Below are 23,127 nucleotides of genomic sequence, written 5' to 3'. Positions count from 1 at the left end.
GGTTTTTTTTTCTTAATGATGCTCTACTTTTGAACAATTACTAAGTCGAGGACTACTGTATTTCCCCCCAAAGGAGATCTAACTGGAAAATAAGCCCTAGTATGATTTTTCAGGATGCTCGAAATATAAGCCCTTCCCCCAAAATAAGTCCCAGGTGTCAACCAGACAGATGCATAGTACCGTATTTCCCTGAAAAGAAGACTTAGACGGAAAATAAGCCCTAATGCTTCTTTTGGAGCAAACATTCATATAAAATCTGGTCTTATTTTGGGGGGAAATATGTTTCCTGTATGAGGAGTTCCAGTACTTCTATCAGAATCGAGTCCCTTGAGGAAAAGAGTTATGAACGTGATAAACGGTCACCTACTAGGAAAAGGCAGCTTCACCAAACTCCTAAAACAAAACTTTCATTAGTGTGCCTTCGTTCTCCCAAGAGGAAATGAATGCAACCCCTTTTTTCTCTCGAGGCAACTCAACTTTTTTTTTAAAAAAAAATGGGTTGAGAAAACAAGATTTCACCAGCAAAACCGGTTAAGGCCTTGAAGGGCAGAGCTTCTAATCTATTTCACAGCTAGCTGCCTGCAGGCTCAGTCTTAAGGCCTGGCCCTCTTCCACCCCTTGGCTCAGGATTTCCAAAAGCCAAAGACGGCAAGGCAGGGCAAAGGATGGCAACGAGTGGACGGAGCACGACAGATTACAGGTAGTCCTTGAGTTACGACTACAGGAGAGCCAAAAACTGCCATTGGTAAGCAAGACAGTTAAATGATTCCCCCCCCTCCCCATTTTATGATCTTTCTTGCCACAGTTGTTAAGTGAATCACTGCAATTAAGTTGGTAACCCAGCTGTAAAATGAATCTGACTTCCCCATTGAGTTTGCGTGTATAATCGTCATAACCATAAACCGATTGCCGAGTGTGTGAATTTTAACCACATGAGCAGAGGGATGCTGCCAACGGTCATAAGTGTGAAAACCGGTCACTTTTTTCACTGCAGTTGTAACTTCAAACGGCCACGAAACAAATGGAGATAAGTCAAGGACTATCTGTACAGAATCAATTAATGCCCCAAGACCTAGTCCAGCCCTAATAAACCTAAGACTAATACAGTGTTTCTCAATCTTAGCAACTTTTAAAATGGGGGGGAGGGTGTTCCTGTAAAGGTACTTTTTTTTCAAAAGGCAACTGGATCTTCTTTGTTATTCCTTGAAGATGTTTTGCTTCTCATCCGAGAAGCTTCTTCAGCTCTGACTGAATGCTGGAGAATGGAAAGATTTATATTCCTTGCAGAAAGCTGGTCATTTGCTCTCTTTAAGAGAGTCACTGAGGCCACCTGGGAGTTTGCCTGTGCCTTCAGGGTCACCTGAGTGGTGCAAATGGGTGTGGACCCTTCTTGAAGGTGTTGAGAGGACTGTGATGTGGACAGGAGAAGGCTAGTGTCGTCTCCCTTCCGCTCCGTTGAGAAAGGGCTGTTCAATTTTAAAACATATGGCCTTTGGCAAACCGCCGAGTGGACTCAACAACTGTTAGAAAGAGTGCTTATGACCAGATGATTGAAAGGAATATGCATCCTTTCTTCGGTCAGAACCGAAGAAGCTTCTTGGATGAGAAGCGAAATGTCCTCAAGGAAAACATTGCTTCTTGAAAAAGCACCTTTGGGACAACTATGACCTGCATGACTAAGAATCTCCATAGGCTTCAATCAGTCAGAATAGAGCTGGAAGGGACCTTGGAGGTCGTCTAGTCCAACCCCCTGCTCAGGCAGGAATACCATTTGAGACCAGGGGCTATCCAATCTCTTCTTGGAAACCTCCAGTGTTGGAGCACCCACAACTTCTGGTGGCAAGCCGTTCCACTGATGAATTGTTCTCACCGCTGTTGTAAAAATATCCCAATAAAATAAAACAGGAAACAGCAATACAATAAACACTTCCCACTTTTAAGATTCAGAGCCATTTGTTAAACTATTTGTCTCTTTCTCACACTGTCAAGGCGGATACAAAATAACAGAGTTGGAAGGGAGCTTGGAGGTCTTCTAGTCCAGCCCCCTGCTCAAGCAGGAGACCCTACACCATTCCAGACAGGTGGCTGTTCCAACCTCTTCTTCAAACCCTCTAGTGATGGATTACCCACAATGTCTGGTGGCAAGTTGTTCCACTGGTCAATTGTCCTCACTGTTAGGAAGTTTCTCCTTAATTCCAGGTTGCTTCTCTCTTTGATGAGTTTCCATCCATGGTTTCTTGTTCTGCCTTCAGGTGTTTTGGAAAATAAGTTGACCCCCTCCTCTTTGGGTCAGCCCCTCAAATACTGGAATGTTGCTATCATGTCCATTAGTCCTCCTTTTCTCTAGACTGGCCAAACCCAAATTCCTGCAACCCTTCATCATCTGTTTTAGTCTCCAGGCCTTTAATCCAGGGGTGGGCAAATGTGGCCCTTTTACAACCTGTGGATTTCAACTCCCAGAATTCCTGAGACAAGCAAGGTGGCTCAGGAATTCTGGGAGTTTTTTTTTTAAATTTGATTTATATGCCACCCTTCTCCGGAGACTCAGGGCGCCTTACAGTGCTTTAAGCAATAGCCTTCATCCTTTTTGTATATTTATACAAAGTCAACTTATTGCCCCCACAATCTGGGTCCTCATTTTACCTACCTTAGAAAGGATGGAAGGCTGAGTCGACCTTGAGCCTGGTGAGATTTGAACTTGCAGTAATTGCAGACAGCTGGTGTTAATAACAGTGCTTTAGTCCACTATACTACAGGCTCTTTATATTTTATACAAAATAAACTTTTGTATATTTTATACAAAGTCAGCTTATTGCCCCCACAATCTGGGTCCTCATTTTACCTACCTTAGAAAGGATGGAAGGCTGAGTCAACCTTGAACCTTGGTGAGATTCGAACCTGCAGTAATTGCAGGCAGCTGAATGATAATAACAGTGCTTTTAGTCTGCTGCGCCACCAGGGCTCTTCTAGTTGAAGTCCACAGGTTGTAAAAGGGCCGCATTTGCCCACCCCTGCTTTACCAGCTTAGTTCAAACTAAGTTCACCCATCCTAAAAATAATGTAAGATGGGTGAATTTAGCTGAACTTTAAGGGAACTTCAATTCCCAGAATTCTGTGCATCTTAAAAAGCTGCCAAGCTTGAGAAACGCTGGATTGATGCCCCCAAGAAGCAGCCCCCATGGGGTCTTGTAAGCCCGATTCCCCCCCACACACACACAAAGCCCCCTTTGCGCAGCTGAAAGAACCGCAGGCCGGCCCTGATCCCTTAACAACAACCCCGCAAGGTAGACCCGCGAAAGGATGGAGAATAAAGAACTAAAGACGGGGCGGGGGGGGGCGGTCTTCGATACCCCGCACCATCCCTCTGCAACCCCCCTCCCAACCCCCCCCCCAGGCCCGCGCGTGATCCTCCGCCCAAGGGGATGGCGTTGTGGCGCCCGCGGGCGCCCGGTTGGAGATGGCCGAGACCCTTCGGGTCAAGCCTGACCGGACGCCGGCCTCGAACTTTTGTGGGAGCCTCGGAGGGGAATCCCAGCGAGGCGCGGCCGGCGTGCTGACGGGCTCCCGGCGAAGGAAAGGGCTCTACTCACGCAGCGTCGCCGGGAAGACAACGAGGGAGCCGGCCTGAGGGAGATGCTCACGCCGCCTCACGCTCCGGCGGAAAGAAGGCAGGCGCGCGCCGCGCAGGGGGTTATGGGAGCGGCGTCTCTCCCGGGCGAGCTCACTCTCTGCAGAACCGAGGGGGGGGGAAGAAAGAGAGAGGGCGATACCAACAGGGGCAACCGAGTCGGAAGGGGAGAATCCGCGGCGACGACGACAAAATTGAGTGTATCCAATACGGCTTCGTGAGTGTGGTGAGAGGTGAAGCTTTTCCCTTCTTCTTCTCCCTCCTTCTTCTCTTTCTTGCTCCCCACCCCCCCGACAAAGATGGAATGGGCCAGGTTTATGAGAGGACGAGGCCACGATAGTGGACGGGGGGGTGTTTAAAGCTGAGGGGGGTTTTTTTTCCTCCTAGAAAATGATTTCTTATCTTGGTTTTACGCGTTGTGGACACACATGGGTAGAAAATGGTTTCTCACAGCGAGTAGTCCCGAGGAATTTAAGGGTGGGGAGAAAAACTTTCTTGCCCCCCCTCTATTTGCTAGATTGAAGTAGTCCAAAGGATCCTGGAGGAAACCAATGTAGCGCCAGGGAAGGGGAGGAAAATGAGTGGAATGGTCTACTACGGCAAAAGAAGAAGGGGGGGAGGAGGAGAGTTCATCCCTTCCCAGCTGAGAATAACCTGGGCTGATTCTGGGTCTGGAATAGATGGGAGGAGATGCAAAGGTGCCAACATCTGCATACCTCCAACCTCTGCATTAATCCCACTCCAAATCCTGATCAGAAGCATCCGAATGGAAACCAAGGCTCAGTTTAAAAACCAGCCCTCTTAACAGTGTGTGAAGTTTTATATCCAAATATACATTATTCTTTATTACTCTTTCCATCTTCCCTTAAAATGTTAACAGAATCCACAAGAGTCCAAAAATCAGACCATCAAATCAGCAAACTTCTTCAAATCCCTGAAATAAGTTACCCAGACCTTATCCACATATCAAAGGATAAGGTCTGCAAACACAAGAGTTAATTACATTAGGTCTCCCAGAGGAACTACATGGGTCACAAGAATAAACATACCTTACATACACACACGCATGCCCCTTAAGTGTCACCCTAGAATCAGCACCCGGCAAGCTCCCCCTATAAAAACCTGTTACCTACCCCATTTCTCTGTAGCCTGCCTCTAAATGCAAACTCTTTTGCTTTTAGGAATAAATATTTCCTCTTTCCTCACAGCTGCCTGGATCTCATTTTTATTTATTCTTGTGCAACCGCACCTCAAGTTGGAACCCCCAATTTTTTCTTCTGACAACAGGGTGACAACCTAAAGCTGTTTTTCATTCCTGAAAACCATTTTCACTCAGCCCAACAGTTCCTGGTGAAAGCTCAGCAGACTTTTGGGTTAGTTCCAGTGCCATTGTAACTTTCAACAATCGCTAAAGAAATCGCTGTAAGTCAAGGACTGCCTGTAATTAAAGAAAAGAAAGAAAAAAAAAAGAGGGTAGCCTTATTTATTTAGGGCAGGTGGAAAAAAACAGGAGTTTAGTGTCACTTTTTTTAGTGATTTTTTTTTTTGGTTAGTTTCATAATCAGATTTAGTTCTTGAAAGCTGATGCCTTAGAGCAGTGTTTCTCAACCTTGGAAGCTTGAAGATGGGTGGACTTCAACTCCCAGAAGTTGCTGGCTGGGGGATTCTGGGAGTTGAAGTCCACCCATCTTCAAGCTTCCAAGGTTGAGAAACACTGCCTTAGTCTCAGTAGAGATTCTCAGTTATTCAGGTCATGGTTGTCCCACAGGGTTTTACTTTTAGCTATACAATTTAGGATGACCACCCTTTGAATGGTGTGGAAATAGAATAGATTCCCAGAGAAAAAATTACAGATTACAGAAACCATTTGCACCACTGAGGTGACCCTGAGGACACAAAATAAACCTCCAAGTGGCCTCAAAGGCCATCTAAAAAGAGTGAAGGGGAGGAGTTGGCAAGGCCTCCCTCTCCAGGACCCTCCTCTCTGGCAATGCCTTCGGTGTCCGCCGAAGGGCAAGAGATAGGGCCGGGGCCAAGCACGTCCACGCAGCCACAGGTGGACAGTGATGAGGGTAATGAGTCTTGGCTGGAGCCACGCCAGCGTCGCAGAGATAAGTGCGCGCAACAGAAGAAAAGGCGTGCCCGAGATTAGGCTGAGTCACTGGACCACACCCCACAGGATATAAAAGGGAGCGTGGTGGCCAGTCAAACCTTGTGACGAACAAAGCTGAAAGCTTCCACGCCATTCTGCATTGCCGGACTTTTGCTATAGACTTTGCTGGATTATCTCTGGACTTGATTGACTCTGTAATTATTGAGCTGTTTCTTTTGATGTACCAGAAGTGGGGAGAAGTTATCTCTCCTCTTCGTAAGTAATAAACTCTTGGCAGGCAGCCTCCAGGTTGTTGCCAAGTTCCGTTATCATAAGGAAAAAGATTTTGCCGGCTGGTTTGGTATTTAACTCTTGAACGTCTGTTGGTGTGTGTGCGTGTGGTTGGGGACAGAACATGAATATAAATCCTTCCATTCCCCACCATTCAGCCAGAACTGAAGAAGCTTCTGGGATGTGAAGTGAAAAATCTTAAAAAAAAAAAAAAAGACAGAAAGTCCAGTTGCGTCCTGAAAAAGCACCTGATACCTTAGAATAAAATTTTTGAGTTGCAAAGAGGGCTAGCGGATTCCTGAGTTTTGGGGCCATTTGCTCCCTGTAAGCCAAGTTTATTTTTCACACTTGGAACACCCACAACTTCTGGTGGCAAGCTGTTCCACTGGTTAATTGTCCTGACGGTTAGGAAATTCCAGGTTGCTTCTCTCCTTGATGAGTTTCCATCCGTTGCTTCTTGTCCTGCCCTCAGATGCTTTGGAGAATAGGTGGACCCCCACTTCTTTGTGGCAGCCCTTCCAAGTTTTGGAAGACTGCTAACATGTCTCCCCTTCTTTTTTTCTAGACTGGCCATACCCAAATCCTGCAACCGTTGTTCGTATGTTTTAATCTCCAGACAGGGGGTTGGACTAGAAGACCTCCAAAGTCCCTTCCAGCTCTGTTATTCTGTTAAGTGATTGCATGACCCTGGCACATTGCAACCGTCATAAATATGAGCCAGTTGCCAAGCATCTGAATTTAATCACGTGGCCACGGGGATCCTGCAACAGTTGTAAGTGTCCCAAAATGGGTAAGCGTCAGAGGTGGGTTTCAGCAGGTTCTGACGAACCGGTAGCGGAAATTTTGAGTAGGTCGGAGAACCGGTAGTAAAAATTCTGACTGGCCCCGCCCCCATCTATTTTCTGCCTCCCGAGTCCCAGCTGATAAGGGAGGAAATGGGGATTTTGCAATAGCCTTCCCCTGGAGTGGGGAGGGAATGGAGATTTTGCAGTATCCTTCCCCTGGAGTGGGGAGGAAATGGGGATTTTGCAGTAACCTTCCCCTCATAGTTGAGGTCTACCTATGATGACAATTACAGGCCTCTCTCATCTTTTTAAGTGGGAGAACTTGCACAATTGGTGGCTGATTAAATACTTTTTTGCCCCACTGTATGTTTAAACAATATGGTAGTTGTCAGGGGATTCTATTTTAATACAATATGTGTACTATACTAGGATTAGTAAGAATGGCCTGATTAAATAGAATGAAAGAATTAAATGGAAAGATTAGAGGTTGAAAGACAGTATTATTATGCAGGCTTAAACAATGTTGTAACTGGCATTAGAATGATACATTGAAATACTGAATGATTAAATAATGAAGGCTTATGTCTTAATACAAATAGGAGTATTAATACTAGGAGTATATAAGCTTAATCAATGTAACAAACATTATTGATATGGATATTGTTATTTGTATCAAAATGAATGATACCCAAATCCCACACTATTCATGTATTGATGTCGATGTAGATATCGGAGATACGAAGGATACCAGATCTCCGGGCCTTTTGCTGTGCCCTAAAAACTTTTCTTTTCCATCAAGCAGGGCTGGCGTGACCCCCCCCCCCCTTTTTAGCTCTTTTTAGCTTTTTAGCTCTTTAACTGTAAATTCGGTTTTAACTGGATCGTTTTAAATTGTGGACCAAAGCTGTATAATTCTTTTAATTGATTTTAAATTTTGTATTGGTTTGTTTTTTATCCTTGGCTGTGCACCGCCCTGAGTCCAATAGGAGAAGGGCGGTATATAAATTGAATAAATAATAATAATATAAAAATAAAATAAAAAACATATAACCCCCCCCAAAACCCCAAACCTCCATTGTAGCTACCTCCAGCTGCAAAATAGCTCTTGCCTTCAGAGGGCCGAGGAAAGAAGACCAAGCAGAGATAGATAGAAAGAAACAAACAAACTCATAGCCAACAACGGAGCTACCACGGTTTATTCCGCCAATGGGAAAAGTTTGGAATGGATCACACCCAGGTCGTAATAACCGGGTACCTGGAAGTGGGCACGATGTCGCCTGCGTTTGGTGACATCCTCCTGCATTGCAGAATTACAGAATTTCGTCAATGACAATATGCACAATGAGGGGGCACCGTCTTCACCATGGGCAAAATGCCCGTGAGCACCCACCATGCCAGAGTCCTGGCAATTTCCTTCGGGTGGAAAGCCGTGGCCCCCTGCTCCTCCAGCTGCAGATATGGACCCGATACGTGAGAGGGAGGCCCACATCCTTCTTCCACAAGAAACGTGGTACCCATGATCCTCCACGCACACCTGCTACCTGTTGCCCAGTTCACGAGCCCGGCTGGTGGCCGCCTCCACGGCGTTCATGACCGTAGCTCGCAGAGACCCCTTTTCCAGCTCATGCAAGGCGTGGATGGTGGTGCCACCTGGGGTGCAAACGGCACTCCTAAGAACAGCGGGGTGGTCCCCGGTTTCCAGCAACATTTTGGCTGCTCCCTGGAGGAGAGGAGAAAAATCGGAGGTTTCAAGTGAAGGGACAGGATGGACAGAGCATAAAGCACTGATGGAAGAGAATATTCAATATCAGCGCCGTGGTGGTGCAGTGGTTAGAGTGCAGTACTGCAGGCGACTTCTGCGGACTACCGGCTGCCTGCAATTTGGCAGTTCAAATCTCACCAGGCTCAAGGTTGACTCAGCTTTCCGTCCTTCCAAGGTGGGTAAAATGAGGAGCAGATTGTTGGGGCAATAGGCTGACTCTGTAAGCCGCTTAGAGCAGGGGTGAAATCCAACAGGTTCTGGAGAACCGGTAGTGGAAATTTTGCGTAGTTCAGAGAACGGGAAAATACCACCTCTGGCTGGCCTCCGAGTGGGGTAGGAATGGAGATTTTGCAATATCATTCCCACAGGAGGGGAGGGAATGGAGATTTTGCAGTATCGTTCCCCTGGAGTAGGGTGGGAATGGAGATTTTGCAATATCTTCCCTCTGCCATGCCTGCCAAGCCACGCCCACAGAACCGGTAGGGAAAAATTTTGGATTTCACCCCTGGCCTAGAGAGGCTGTAAAGCACTGTGAAGCGGTATATAAGCCTAAGGGCTATTGCTAAGTGGGAAGGAAGGAAGGAAGGAAGGAAGGAAGGAAGGAAGGAAGGAAGGAAGAAAGAAAGGAAGGACGGATCATGGTGTAGTAGTGGTTAGAATACAGCATTGTAGGCTGACTCTGCTCACTGCCAACAGTTCTATTCTGACCAGCTCATGGTTGACTCAGCCTTCCGTCCTTCCAAGGTCGGTAAAATGAGGACCCAGATTGTTGGGGGCAAGAGGCTGACTCTGTAAACTGTTTAGAGAGGGCTGTAAAACACTGTGAAGCGGTATATAAATCTAAGTGCTATTGCTATTTGTAGATCAGGCTTGAACTGGGGGTCCTTGATGCTCTCTGAACTTGGCTGTTTTTGGGGAGACGCTTCATGACCCATCTAAATAACATTGCTAGAAGGCAGTAGGATTTGTGGAATGGAGGAGGGGAATTGGAGGAGGAGGAGGACTATGGGCAGGGATGGGTCACCGCTACCGGCTCGGCCGAACCGGGCCGAACCAGGAGGAACCCACCACTGACTGTGGGGTAGATGATCTACAAGATCCCTTCTGTCCGTCTGTTAAAAGTTAAAATCCTCACCCCTTCTTACCAGCAAAGTTTGAGCTGCAATCTTGTTGGCCAGCTGGCCAGGCATTCCCATCTTCACCGCACCTTCCGCCAGGGCTTCCGCAAACATGTAGGCCTGCGTCAAGGGAGGAAACAAACCACGATCTTAAGCTACGCGTCCACATGGCTGAATCCACAGGCCATCCACAGAAGAGCTTCAGCGGACTTTACAGTCTTCAGACGGATCCCAAATGTCGGAGAGGACCATCAAATAATAATAAATAAATAAATAAAGCTTTGGAGGCGTGAAGAGATCGGAGGACAGGACTCACCGAACAAACTCTACTTCCTCCATCAGGAAATACAGGTAGTCCTCGACTTACAATGGTTCATTTAGCGACCGTTCGAAGTTACAACGGCCCTAAAAAGAGTGACTCGCGACTGTTTTTCACAGTTATGACCGTTGCAGTATCCTCATGGTCACATGTTCAAAATTCAGATACTTGGCAACGGACTCATATTTATGACTGGTTGAACTGTCCTGCAAGGGGGGGGAGCCAGATTCACTTAACCACTGGGTTACTCACTGGTCAACTGCCGTGGTTCGCTTAACAACGGTGGCAAGAAAGGTTGTAAAATGGAGCAAAACTCACTTGACTGTCTCACCTAGCAAGAGAGGTTTTGGGCTCAATTGTGGTCGTAAGTCAAAGACAACCTGTACATTCTTCAGTCTTCCACAGACTGAGGTCTGCCTAAGTGTCAGACTACAATTCCCAGAATTCCTAATAACCCACAGCAACAAGCCAACATCGCTAGAGAACATGGTGAGGAAGGCTGAGGGTTCCTGGTTATTTTTGGAAGTCGCCCATGATTTAGGTTTGTAATTATTGTTTCTTGGTGGGGAGGGGGGGCTGAAGGCAGAGACAGGTTGCAGAAAAAGAAATGAGGAGGACCTTCATGTGGACTAGAAACTTAAGATTTTTAAAGAAAAAACCCTGCCTGATGGGACTGCGGGAGGCCAGGTGCCATATCTGCAATTTGCAACAAATACAGGTAGTCCTCAACTGACGACCACAACTGAGCTCAAACTTTCTGTTGGTGAGACATTGAGTGTATTTCACCCCGTTTTACGACTTTCCTTGCCACCGTCGTTAAGTGAATCCCTGCGGTAGTAACCCGGTTGCGAAGCGAACCTGGCTTCCCCATGGATTTTGCTCGTCAGAAGGTCGCCAAAGGGGATCAGCTGACCCTGGGAACCCGTGACCGTCATAAATATGAAACCTGTTACCAAGAGTCAAAAACTTCGATCACGTGTCCATGGGGATGCTGCAACGGTCACTAAGTGCGAAAAACGGCCGTAAAGTCGCCGTTGTAACTTTGGTCGCTAAATGAATTGGTTGTAAGTTGAACACTCCCTGTATAAGAGGCGGATGAAGGAGCCAGCGGGAAAAGGACACTCACGTAAGCCACGCCGCTGCCACTCAGCGCCGTGTGGATGTCGATGTAGGACTCGGGGGCCTCTTCGCACAAGCCGCACGAGGCCAGCAGGTTCTTCAGCAGCGAGACCTCCTCTTCCCCCACGGAGGACCCTCGAGAGAGCAGGACAGCCCCCGACCGCACCTCGCAGGGAAGGTTGGGCATCATACGCAGCACCCGCGTCCCCGCAGGAAGCAGCTGCCGAGGAAGGAGACAAGGGCACCCAGTGAGAGACCCCCCCGGCAGACTCACCCTGCGGCAGGGTGGATAAAAATTGGTGTTTTTTTAAAAAATAAAAAAAATCAGAGTTTTTTAAAATTTCAATCAGATTTTTTTTTATTTTTATCTGATTTATTTTAATAAAATGCTTTTAGCCAATGGTGAAATTCAATTTTTTTTTACTACTGACTCTGTGGGTGTGGCCTGGTGGGCCTGGTGTGGTTTGGTGGGCGTGGCAGGGGAAGGATACTGCAAAATCCCCGTTCCCTCCCCACTCCTGGGGGAAGGATACTGCAAAATCCCCATTCCCTCCCCACTCTTGGGGGAAGGATACTGCAAAATCCCCATTCCCACCCCACTCCTGGGGGGGAAGGATACTGCAAAATCTCCATTCCCACCCCACTCCTGGGGGGAAGGATCCTGCAAAATCCCCATTCCCTCCCCACTCCTGGGAGAAGGATACTGCAAAATCCCCATTCCCTCTCCACTCCTGGGAGAAGGATACTGCAAAATCCCCATTCCCTCCACACTCCTGGGGGAAGGATATTGCAAAACCCCCATTCCCACCCCACTCCTGGGGGGAAGGATACTTCAAAATCCCCATTCCCTCCCCACGCCTGTGGGAAGGATACTGCAAAATTCCCATTCTTTCCGCCAGCCAGAGGTGTGGTATTTGCCGGTTCTACTACGGGTTCTCCGAACTACTCAAAATTTCTGCTACCGGTTCCCCCGAACCTGTTGGATTTCACCCCGGCTTTTAGCCATGCAATTTGGGATGGACACCCTTTGAATGGTGTGGGAGTAGGAATGGATTTCCACAGGGGAGAAAAAAATGGCAGACCACAGGAACTATTTGCACCACTCAGGTGACCCTGAGGACACAGATAAACCTCCAAGTGCTTCAACGACCCCCTAAAACAGGGGTGATAAACTCAAGGACCGTGGGCCGGATCAGGCCCGCAATGTGGTCGGATCCAGCCCACAGGGCCGTCCTGCAAAATGTAAGGGTCTCGCCCACATTGCTTCGGCCTGCTCTACCCAATGCAAAGAGGAAACATGCCAGCAGTTTGGGGAGTGGTGTCAAGCTGGCCACACCCACCCAGCTGGCCACGCCCACCCAGTCAGCAAACCCCCCCCACGCCCCCCCCGAGGTTAACCACAGCCCCAATGAAATTGAGTTGGACACCCCTGATCTAAAAGGATGCAAAGGACCAGCTGTCTGCAAGGAGTATCAATCCTTCCATTCCCCACCATCCAGTCAGAGCTGAAGAAGCTTCTCGGAGGAGAAGCGAAACGTCTTCAAAAGGGAAAAAAAAACCAAGGAAGTCCAGTTGCCTCCTGAAAAAGCACCTTTGGGACACCTACGGGTTTGCTCTTCGTGGAACTCACCTCTTCCAGGGTCCGGAGGGGGACTCCAGCGGCCATGGAAATGAGGACGTGACTGGTGGTGACCGCGGGGCCGATCTCCTGCAGAACGACCGGGAGGATGTGGGGCTTGGTGGCCAGGAATACGAAGGAGCACTTCTCCAGCACCTCCAAGTTGCGATGGGTTGTCCGGCAAGCGAAGCCCTTTGGTTGAGGAAGGAAGGAAGGAAGGAAGGAAGGAAGGAAGGAAGGAAGGAAGGAAGGAAGGAAGGAAGGGCAATATCACTTAGACTTATATACCGCTTCACAGAGCTTCCCAGCCCTCTCTAAACAGTTTACAGAGCCAGCCTATTGTCCCCCAACAATCTGGGTCCTCATTTAACCCACCTCGGAAGGACGGAAGGCTGAGTCAAGCTTGAGCCTGGTGAGATTCGAAATGCCAAATTTCAGGCAGCCGGCAGGCAGCAGAAGTAGCCTGCAGTACTGCACTCTAACCACTGTGCCACCTTGGCTCATGCGGTCCCCTCCCAGAGGGACCCCCTTTCTGCCCAAGAAACGGACTCATTCCTCTCTACAACCCCAGCAGGTTCAAAGATTCCAAACCTGGATTGCAGGGAGTCCTTGAATTACGACTGCAACTGCGCCCAAAACTTAGGTTGCTAAGTGAGAAATTTGTTAAGCGAAGTTTTGCCCCGTTTTACGACTTTTCTCGCCACAGCTGTTAAGTGAATCACTGCGGTTGTTAAGTGAGTGACACGGTTGTTAAATGAATCCGGCTTCCCCATGGACTTTGCTCGTCAGAAGGTCGCAAAAAGGGGAATGAGTCAGTTGCCACCTGTCTGACTTTTGATCACGTGACCCTGGGGATGATGCTGCAATGGTCACTAAGTTTGAAAAACAGTCATAAATCAATTGTAACTTCAAATGGTCACTAAATGAACCGTCGTAAGTCGAGGACTCCCTGTATATGTGCAGGAAAATCTGCAGAATTCTCCTCAAGAGATCAAGAACAAACCTTCATTTGGCACTTCTTCAACCGACCACAGGCCTAGCTTTCTTTACAAGGGGGACCCAAAGAACTGGAGGGAGCGTTTACGTCTGCTTTGAACTGACCACAATCAGTCATGGACTGAGTTCACACACCCCAAAGGTTTTTTGAGCAAGCCACCTTTGGCTGAGTTTGCACCACACGTGAAGTTGTAAAGCTACCGTCTGAAACGACAGCTGCAGGATTGACGCGCAGGGCGCCGAGTGAAAATCAAACCAAATATATTTTATTTATTTTATTATTTTATTTATTAAATTTGTATACCGCCCTTCTCCTTTCGGACTCAGGGAGGTGAACAGCCAAAATAAAAACATTTGTACACAAAAGTTAAAATAATTAAAACTAATTAAATGAAATTTGGCCCATAATTTAAAACATATCAATTAAAATCAGTATCAAACGTTAAAACCAACATGGAATCAGGCCAGCCCAGCTAGCTGAAAAAAGTAAGTTTTTAGGGCCTGACGAAAAGTCTGGAGGTCTGGGATCACTCGTATCTCTGGAGGTAGATCGTTCCAGAGGGTAGGTGCCACCACAGAGAAGGCCCTCCCCCTGGGGGTTGCCAGCCGGCATTGTCTGGCCGACGGCACCCTGAGGAGGCCCTCTCTGTGGGAGCGAACTGGCCGGTGGGAGGCTATTGGTGGCAGAAGACGATCTTGTAAGTACCCCGGCCCTAAGCCATGGAGCGCTTTAAAGGTGGTCACCAACACCTTGAAGCGCACCCGGAAGTCCACCGGAAGCCAATGCAGCTCGCGCAGGAAAGGAGTCACATGGGAGTGCCCCGTCGCTCCCATAATCCCCCGCGCGGCCGTATTTTGCACCAGTTGGAGCCTCCGGGTGCACCCCAAAGGGAGCCCCATGTAGAGAGCGTTACAATAGTCCAGGCGAGAAGTGACGAGTGCTCGAGTGACCGTGCGTAAGGAGTCCCGATCTAGAAAGGGGCGCAACTGGCGTATCAGGCGAACCTGATAGAAAGCCCCCTTGGCCACGGCCGTCGTATGCTCTTCCAAAGACAGCCGTGCATCCAGGAAGAAGCCCAAGTTGCGGGCCCTTTCCATGGGGGGCCAATGATTCACCCCCAATAACCAGTGATGGCACCAGCTGGCTATACCGGGACGCCGGCAGCCACAGCCACTCGGTTTTGGAAGGGTTGAGTCAGAGCCTGTTTCTCCCCATCCAGACCCGCACGGCCTCCAGGCACTGGGACATCACTTCCAAGGCATCGTTGGGATGGTCTGGGGTGGAGATGTACAGCTGAGTATCATCAGCTGTATATCACGGCACCGAGCCCACTGAAAAACCAATTTTATTTTCTCTGGAAACACAAAATAATTCCACTCCTCTCCAATCCATTTGGTGGATTGGCACCGCAATTCAAATAGGCTAGGCATCAACTTCATTTATTGCAGGAATTTGCACGCAATCTAATCGTCCATCGTCTTAGGACGTTACGGCAGATGTGATCCAATTCATCTGGAGGCATCTGGATTTATTGGTCTGTTTAAATTTTATCGTTTTTATAATAATCGCCCACTCCGGAAGATTCTGGGTGGCTTACAATAACAAATAAACAATGCGAAGAATTAAAACTCAAAGAAATATGGCAGCCCAGACTATAAACAACCATACCAATAAAAACACAATGCAAAATATAACACGGGCTTCAGACACATTAACACCACTGATCCAGGCTGGGAACAAATTGGAGAAAAATTGACTATTCCAAGCTAAGTTTTTTCTTTGAAGATGTTTCACTTCTCATTTAAGAAGCTTCTTCAGTTCTGGCTGGATGGTGGGGAATTGAAGGATTTATACTCCTTGCAGAGAGTTGGTCATTTGCATCCTTTCAGAGGGTCGTTGAGGCCACTTGGAGGTTTATTTGTGTCCTCAGGGTCACCCGAGTAGTGCAAATGGTTCCCGTAGTCTGCAATTACTAAAGAACTAGGAGCACTATTCAGGTGACCTGAGGACACAGACAAACCTCCACGTGCTTCAAAGACCCTCTAAAAAGGATGCAAATGACCAGCTTTCTCTGCAAGGAGTATAAATCCTTCCATTCCCCACTATCCTGTCAGAAGCTTTTTGGATGAGACACGAAACGTCTTCAAAAGAAAAAAGAAAGTCCAGTGGCCTCCTGAAAAAAGCATCTTTGGGACAACCAGGACCTGGATGACTGAGAATCTCTACAGACTTTTATTCCAAGGTAACGTTGAGTTTCCTGAGCAGCCTTTACCACCTGGTATAGCCCGAGCACCACGTGACCAGGCGAGCTCCCATTCCTTGCCTCTGCTCCTGCCCATCTAGCAGTTCAAAAGCATGCGAATGCAAGTAGATAAATGGGTACCACTTCGGTGGGAAGGGAAGAGTGTTCTTCTCCACATGACTGTGGAGAATGTCTTCAAAGAACGCTGGTTCCCTCGGGCAAGAAACGGAGATGGAGGCAGAAGTGACCGGGGGAAACTTTACCTGTATATATTTACCTGGAATTTGTCCAGATTCCTGCTGGATGGAGCACTGGCCAGGATATTCACTGCTTGGACTTCTCCTACAAGGAGAGAGAAAAGGATGACAATAATAGGAGAACCCATCACTGGATTACAAACTCATTGAGTTCTAACTTTCCAAGATTCACAACAGGAGACAGAAGCTACGAAAAGTAGACTTTCAGCTATACACCCTCTAAAATCTAAATATTTAATAAGGCTGGGTTGGGCGTCCCACCAACTCTGCTGAAGAGCAGTTCAGATTTCTTGCGAAGTCTTCGTAAGTCGGATGAAGGTCAAGGTGAGAAGATGCTGCCAATTGTCTCAAAGGTACTTTTCTCAAAAGGCAACTGAAGTTGGGTTGTTTTGGTTTTTTTGACGGAGGAGGAGGAATAGAAGAAATAGAAATAGAAATAGAAGAAGAGGAGAAGTAGAAGAAAAAAATAGAAACAGATGAAGAGGAGGAGAAGAAGAAATAGAAATAGAAGAAGAGGAGAAGTAGAAGAAATAGAAGAAATAGAAATACAAGAAGAGGAGGAGGAGGAGAAATAGAAGAAGAAATAGAAATAGAATAAAGAGGAAGAGGAGGAAGAGGAGGAGAAGTAGAAGAAGAAATAGAAGAATAGAAATAGACGAAGAGGAGGAGGAGAAGTAGAAGAAATAGAAATAGAAGAGGAGGAGGAGGAGAAATAGAAGAAGAAATAGAAATAGAATAAAGAGGAGGAAGAGGAGGAGAAGTAGAAGAAATAGATGAAGGAGGAGAAGTAGAAGAAGAAATAGAAATAGAAGAAGAGGAGGAGAAATCGAAGAAATAGAATAGAAGAAGAGGAGAAGTAGAAGAAATAGAAGAAATAGAAATACAAGAAGAGGAGGAGGAGGAGAAATAGAAGAAGAAATAGAAATAGAATAAAGAGGAGGAAGAGGAGAAGTAGAAGAAGAAATAGAAGAATAGAAATAGACGAAGAGGAGGAGGAGAAGTAGAAGAAATAGAAGAAATAGAAATAGAAGAGGAGGAGGAGGAGAAATAGAAGAAGAAATAGAAATAGAATAAAGAGGAGGAAGAGGAGAAGTAGAAGAAGAAATAGAAGAATAGAAATAGACGAAGAGGAGGAGGAGAAGTAAAAGAAATAGAAGAAATAGAAATAGAAGAGGAGGAGGAGGAGAAATAGAAGAAGAAATAGAAATAGAATAAAGAGGAGGAAGAGGAGGAGAAATAGAAGAAGAAATAGAAGAAATAGAAAAAGAAAAGAGGAGGAGAAATAGAAAAAATAAAAATAGAAGAAGAGGAGGAAGGAGGAGGAAGGAGGAGGAGGAGGAAAAGAAGCAGCTTCATTGGTTCTACACCATTAGGAACAGAAAGCTTCAGATTGACGTCGGCATGGTGCACCGCCGTTGTCTCTCAACCATGGCAGGTTAAGACGTGTGGACTTCAGAACCCCCAGAATTCTGAGAGTCAAAGTCCAGACCTCTTGAAACGGCCACGGCTGAGGAACCCCCCAGTCTCCAGGAAGGCTAATACGTCCGAAAGGGGTTGCTTCACCCTCCAGCTTTCCAAACCTGCGGTGGTTAATCTTCTAACCAACGATCCCAATAGAGTGGACAGTTACCATCTGAGCTCCAATATTCCGTTTTGGGCCAGGGCACTCCAGACCGCGAGGGTGAACCATCTCTCGGATTAAACCTATCCGCGGGTTCGGCTTTAGCCTGGCTTCCAAGGTGTCTCTGGAACTCAAATAGCCTTCTCTGTCTGGTGGGATGCATTCTATCGGGACACGAGCCGGGGAGGCCTCTCTTCGTGGCTTCCGCTTGAATTCCCACCAATTTGGGGTGCCAGCGGCTTCCGCGTCCTTCCGGATTGTCTTGCAAGGATAAGACTTCAGGACGCTGCAGGACAGTCGATCCTGAAGGGCAGATTCCAGAGAAATAGTACTCTTCCTCGAGACACCCCCCCCCCTCTATCTTGCCTTCTGGACTAATTAACATTTGCATAAAATATTAACTCCTGTTGGAGAGTGGTGCGGTGGCCTAGAAGTGGCACTCTCGCCTCACAATCAGGAGGCTGCGAGTTCGATCCTAGGTAGAGGCGGCTATTTCTCTCTCTCTGAGCACAATGAGAATGTATTTGCCGAATATAACTCCGCACTGGAGACAGGAAGGGCATCCGGCCAGTAAAACATTCTGCTAGTCCATTCAGTTGCCCCGAGTCTACCCCGCAAGGGATTATGGGATCATTAAAAGGAGATGTTTAACACCTGCTGGAGAAACAGGTGGCAGTTGTGGCCGCGACTTCATGTTTTGCACCAGTCGCAGCCTTTCCTGGTCCAGGATTCCCAGTCGTTCAGTCCCTGGTCATCTCACGACTGGACTACAGGTAGTCCTCGATTTACAACCACAACTGAGCCCCAAATTTAAGCTGGTAAGTGAGAATTTGTTAAGCGAGTTTGGTCCCATTTGACGACCTTCCTGGCCACTGTTGTTAAGTAAATCACTGCACTTGATAAGTTAGTAGGCCGGTTGTTAAGCGAATCGGACTTCCCCCTGCTGGTCAGAAGGTCGCAAAAGGGGATCACATGACCCCGGGGACACCGCAAATCATCATAAACACAAGTCAGTTGTCAAGCATCTGGATTTTTTTTATGTGACCATGGGGGGGGGGGGTGCTGCAATTGTCATAAGTGTGAAAAATAGTCATAAGTCATTGGGACACAGCAATGACCCCCCAATGAAAAGGAAATTACTTTAAAAGCAGTACAGGGTTATCAGCATCTGTTTAACTGGAAGATACTCCAGGTAGTCCTCGTTTTACAACGGTTCACTCAGTGAATGTGGAAAGTTACAACGGCACTGGAAAAAAGGGACTTATGACCATTTTTCACACTTAATGACCATTCCAGCATCCCCATGGGCACGCAGTCAAAATCCAGACGCTTGGCAACTGACTCGTATTTATGACAGTCGCAGTGTCCCTGAGTCACGTGATCCTCTTTTGCGACCATCTGACAAGCAAAATCCATGGGGAAGTCAGATTCACTTAACAACCGTGTCCCGAGCTTAACACCTGCAGTGATTCACTTAACAAATGGGTGAAAAGTCATAAAATGAGGCAAAACTTCCTTCATGGATTTCTCACTTAGCAACATAAATATTGGGGCTCAGTTACGGTCGTAAGTCCAGGACCAACTATACTTTTCTCCTGGTTATTGTCCTTGCATTTTGGGCACCGTCCAAAGAGAATGCAAATACCCCAAACCTATTTTTCTGCTGTTTTAATTTTTTTTAAAAAAAACTGTATTTTGATTAAATTTGGGCAAAAGGGTTCAAACCCAAAACTTTTCTTTTACTTTAAATTCATACCAAAAAAAAAAAAATCGCAGCACTTTTGTAACACTTCCTGTGAGAATGGCACAGCTTGTTCTGAATTTGAAAAAAAAGTGCAATTCTAATTTAAACTCCCTGTCCAGATAAAACCTTGTTATGGGGCCAAGGTGATCCATTTATATAAATTCCCTGAATAAATAAAAGAACATAGCAGTTTCTAGCCAAGATGGCTATTGCCCTGATGCCATTTTTTGTCTTAAAACCAAATTTGAGATGGCAAAAATACATTTTTAAATAGGCTGAATTTAAAAATACTTTTTAAAATACTGTTTTTCCACCCCTTGATCCAGAAAGATGGTTCAGAGTTTACAGTTTGCAAGATGTCTTATCGATTCTTTAACCAAACGTATGTTTTCCCATGACCATGAACCTATTTTCTGAGCAGACCCACACAAATAAATTCATTTCTTCCTTGGGTTAAAATTGGCCATTCAAGAAATATTAAGAAAGCAGACTTGAGGCTATTGTTTAAAAATAAGGTTTGGTGAAAAGCAGTCCAAAGGTCAAGAATCAGGCTAAACTTGGGTTCCCTTAGAAAATTTTTCCTGCCATAATTTCCAGATCAAAGCAAAATTTCCAGAGGTTTAGATTTCAGGTAAATGGATCTGAGGTAAGTGAAATCACTGAGAAAAACAGAGCAGGAAAAAAACAAATTGAGATTTTTCCATGACGGCAGTAAATTTCCACGAAGGCAGTAAAATTGTAAAAACTTACCCACAGGCCCAAACCTGCCTCTTCTTTGTAGCAATATCCCCTCCCTCATTTACTTTTAATACAGGTAGTCCTCAACTTACGACCACAACAGAGCCCAACATTTCTGTTGCTAAGTGAAACATTAAGTGAATGTTTGCTGCTTTTTACGACATTTCTGGCACAGTTGTTAAGTGAATCATTGCAGTTCTTAAATTAGGAACAGGGTTGTTAATTGAACCTAGTTTCCCCATGGGAGGCCGTAAAAGGGGATCGTGTGGCCCCGAGACACCGTCATAAATATGAGTCAGTTGCCAAGCGTCTGAATTTTGATCACGTGACCATGCCGCAATGGTCATAAGTGTGAAACGCGGTCATCAATCACCTTTTTCGGTGCTGTTATAACTTTGAATGGTCACTAAACGAACGGTTGTAACCGAAGGAATACCTGTAATCTAAAATTAATCAAGGAGAGAAGAAACCTAGCACTAAGGAGAAATTTTCTGACAGCGAGAACAATTAGCCATTGGAACAGCTTGCCACCAGAAGTTGTAGGTGCTGCATCCCTGGAGGCTTTTAAGAAGAGATTAGACCAGGGGTCTCCAAACTTGCTGGCTGAGGAATTCTGGGAGTTGAAGTCCTCAAGTCTTAAAGTTGCCAAATTTGGAGACCCCTGGATTAGACAATCATTTATCTGATCAATCAGAATACAGCTGGAAGGAACCTTGGAAGTCTTCTAGTGCAGCCCCCTACTCAAGCAGGAGACCCTAGACCATTTCAGACAGGTGATCTTCCATCCAATCTCTTCTTGAAAACCTCCACCTACAATTTCTGGTGGCAAGCTGTTCCACTGTTTTCATTGATAGGAAGTTTCTCCTTAGTTCTAAGTTGCTTCTCTCCTTGATTAGTTTCCATTCCTTGCTTCTGCTTCTTCGGGGGCTTTGGAGAATAGGTGGACCCCCTCCTCTTCTTTGTGGCAGCCCCTCAAATATCGGAATACTGCTATCATGTCTCCCCTAGTCCTTCTTTTCTCTAGACTAGATATATTCAATTCCTGCAACTGTTCTTCATATTTTTTAGTCTCCAGACAGGGGGTTAGACTACAAGACCTCCAAGGTCCCTTCCGGCTCTGTTATTCTGTTAATCCTAATTGATTTCAGGAGCAAATTATCTGAAACCATCGGTGCTTCAAAAAGTCCGTCATTAGGGATCCGAAACATACTACTGAAGTACAGGACGTCCTCAATTTACAACCATTCATTTAGTGTCCGTTCAAAATTACAATGGTACTGAAATCAGTCATTGATGACCGTTTTTCACACTTACGACCGTTGTAGCATCCCCACAGTCACATGATCAAAATCTTGGCAACTGACTCATACTTATGACCATCCCAGGGTCACGCGATTCCCCTTTTGCGAACTTCTGATACCCAAAGTCAACAGGGAAGCCAGATTCACTTATTAGCCACGTTACCAATTTAACAACTGCAGTGATTCACTTAACTACTACGGCAAGAAAGGTTGTAAAGTGGGACAAAACTCACTTAACAACCATCTTGCTTAGGAATGGAAATTTTGAGCTCCGTTGTAGTCATAAACCCACGACAATCTGTATTCTGCAAAAACCAACATTCCAGGGACCTGTCTAAGGAGCCCCTTTAAATAAGAGACCCCTTCTTAGCGACTCCTCTAAGTAGGAGACAGGTCTCAGGGACCCCTCTATATAAGGGACCCCTTTTAGGAGCCCATCTAAATAAGGGATCCCCCTAAATAAGAGATTCCCCTAAATAAGGGACTTATTTAAGGAACCCCTCTAAGTAAGTGAGTCCTCTAAGAAAGGGACCCCTCTAAATAAGGGATCCCCCTAAATAAGGGGCCCTTCCTAAATAAGGAACCCCCTAAATAAGGGACCTATTTAAGGAACCCCTCTAAGTAAGTGAGTCCTCTAAGTAAGAGACCCCTCTAAATAAGGGATCCCCCTAAATAAGGAACCCATTTAAGTAAAGGGACCCATTTAAGAGATCCCTCTAAATAAGGGATCCCCCTAAATAAGGGACCCTCCCTAAATAAGGAACCCATCTATGTAAAGGGACCCATTTAAGAGATCCTTCTAAGTAAGGAACCCCTCTAAATAAGGGATCCCCCTAAATAACGGACCCTCCCTAAATAAGGAACCCATCTATGTAAAGGGACCCATTTAAGAGATCCTTCTAAGTAAGGGACTCCTCTAAATAAGGGATCCCGCTAAATAAGGGATCTATTTAAGGGATCCCCCTAAATAAGGAACCCATTTAAGTAAAGGGACCCATTTAAGAGATCCTTCTAAAGAAGGGACCCCTCTAAGTAAGATCTCTTACCCTTCTTCTGCAGCCCCGCCCCCTCCTTGGTGCCTGGGGGGGGGGTCCCTAAAAGTGGGGTGGAAGCCCCCAGCCGGGTCTTGGAACAGAGCCGAGCTGGAGGGGACCTCCGAGGTCTTCTAGTCCAGCAACCGGGGGAGGGGAGTTCCGTGGGGGCCCTTACCTGCCAGCAGCATCGCCCGGGCCACGGCGCTCGCCATGCGCCCCGCCCCGATGAACCCCACGCGCAGCTCCCGCAGAGGCTCCATGGCTCTTCTGCCCGCTCCTGCTCCCCCCCCTCTCCGCCCAACCCCAGCTTGGGCCCCGGCCACGCCCACGCCACGCCCCCCGCCGCCAAAGACAGCCAATCCCCGCCCGGCCCTCTCGGGGATCTCGCGCGCGGGGGGAGGCGCGGTCCGCCACGCCCCTTTTCGGAGGCGAGGCGGCGGGGCGCGGCGGCGATTGGCTGA

General features: G+C 46.8%; 2 protein-coding genes across 5 annotated transcripts in view; both read right to left on the bottom strand.

Annotated features, from left to right (window-relative positions):
* Positions 1-3,723, bottom strand: part of EEF1D (eukaryotic translation elongation factor 1 delta) — a 39,083-nt gene extending 35,360 nt beyond the window's left edge. For 2 of the 3 annotated variants that reach the window (XM_087891401.1, XM_034419938.2), the window contains exon 1: positions 3,591-3,707. The gene's annotated coding sequence lies outside the window, so the exon portion shown is untranslated. Of the gene's footprint in view, positions 1-3,590 lie in introns of all 3 variants that reach the window. The other variant, XM_087891402.1, reaches the window with a different exon arrangement.
* Positions 3,724-7,966: 4,243 nt separating this feature from the next.
* PYCR3 (pyrroline-5-carboxylate reductase 3) lies at positions 7,967-22,993 on the bottom strand. Of its 2 annotated transcripts, XM_034419931.3 has the most exons (7): positions 22,842-22,970; positions 17,859-18,152; positions 16,249-16,313; positions 12,745-12,924; positions 11,122-11,334; positions 9,704-9,796; positions 7,967-8,516 (listed from the first exon to the last, which is right to left on the bottom strand). In XM_034419931.3, exons 1-7 carry the CDS (start codon positions 22,924-22,926, stop codon positions 8,334-8,336), a joined length of 1,113 nt encoding a protein of 370 aa, XP_034275822.2. In that variant the 5' UTR covers positions 22,927-22,970; the 3' UTR covers positions 7,967-8,333. The 2 variants fall into 2 exon arrangements, with proteins under 2 accessions (XP_034275822.2, XP_034275823.2); XM_034419932.2 differs by lacking the exon at positions 17,859-18,152 and having other exon boundaries at positions 22,842-22,993.
* Positions 22,994-23,127: the final 134 nt, after the last annotated feature.

This window comes from Pantherophis guttatus, chromosome 3, assembly GCF_059756535.1.
Source record: "Pantherophis guttatus breed Tessera chromosome 3, ASM5975653v1, whole genome shotgun sequence".
Classification (NCBI taxonomy): domain Eukaryota; kingdom Metazoa; phylum Chordata; class Lepidosauria; order Squamata; family Colubridae; genus Pantherophis; species Pantherophis guttatus.
This window is presented reverse-complemented; position numbering and strand designations above follow the sequence as displayed.

What these genes read in the sequence shown, in the direction of transcription:
- PYCR3 (XM_034419931.3), bottom strand. Translation starts at nt 22,926, where the DNA reads ATGGAGCCTCTGCGGGAGCTGCGCGTGGGGTTCATCGGGGCGGGGCGC. An exon ending in GGAATATTGGAGCTCAGATG is followed by an intron (nt 16,314 to 17,858) that starts GTAACTGTCCAC and finishes CTCTCCTTGTAG; the next exon opens with GAGAAGTCCAAGCAGTGAAT. An exon ending in CCCTCCGGACCCTGGAAGAG is followed by an intron (nt 11,335 to 12,744) that starts GTGAGTTCCACG and finishes CTTCCTCGGCAG; the next exon opens with CTGCTTCCTGCGGGGACGCG.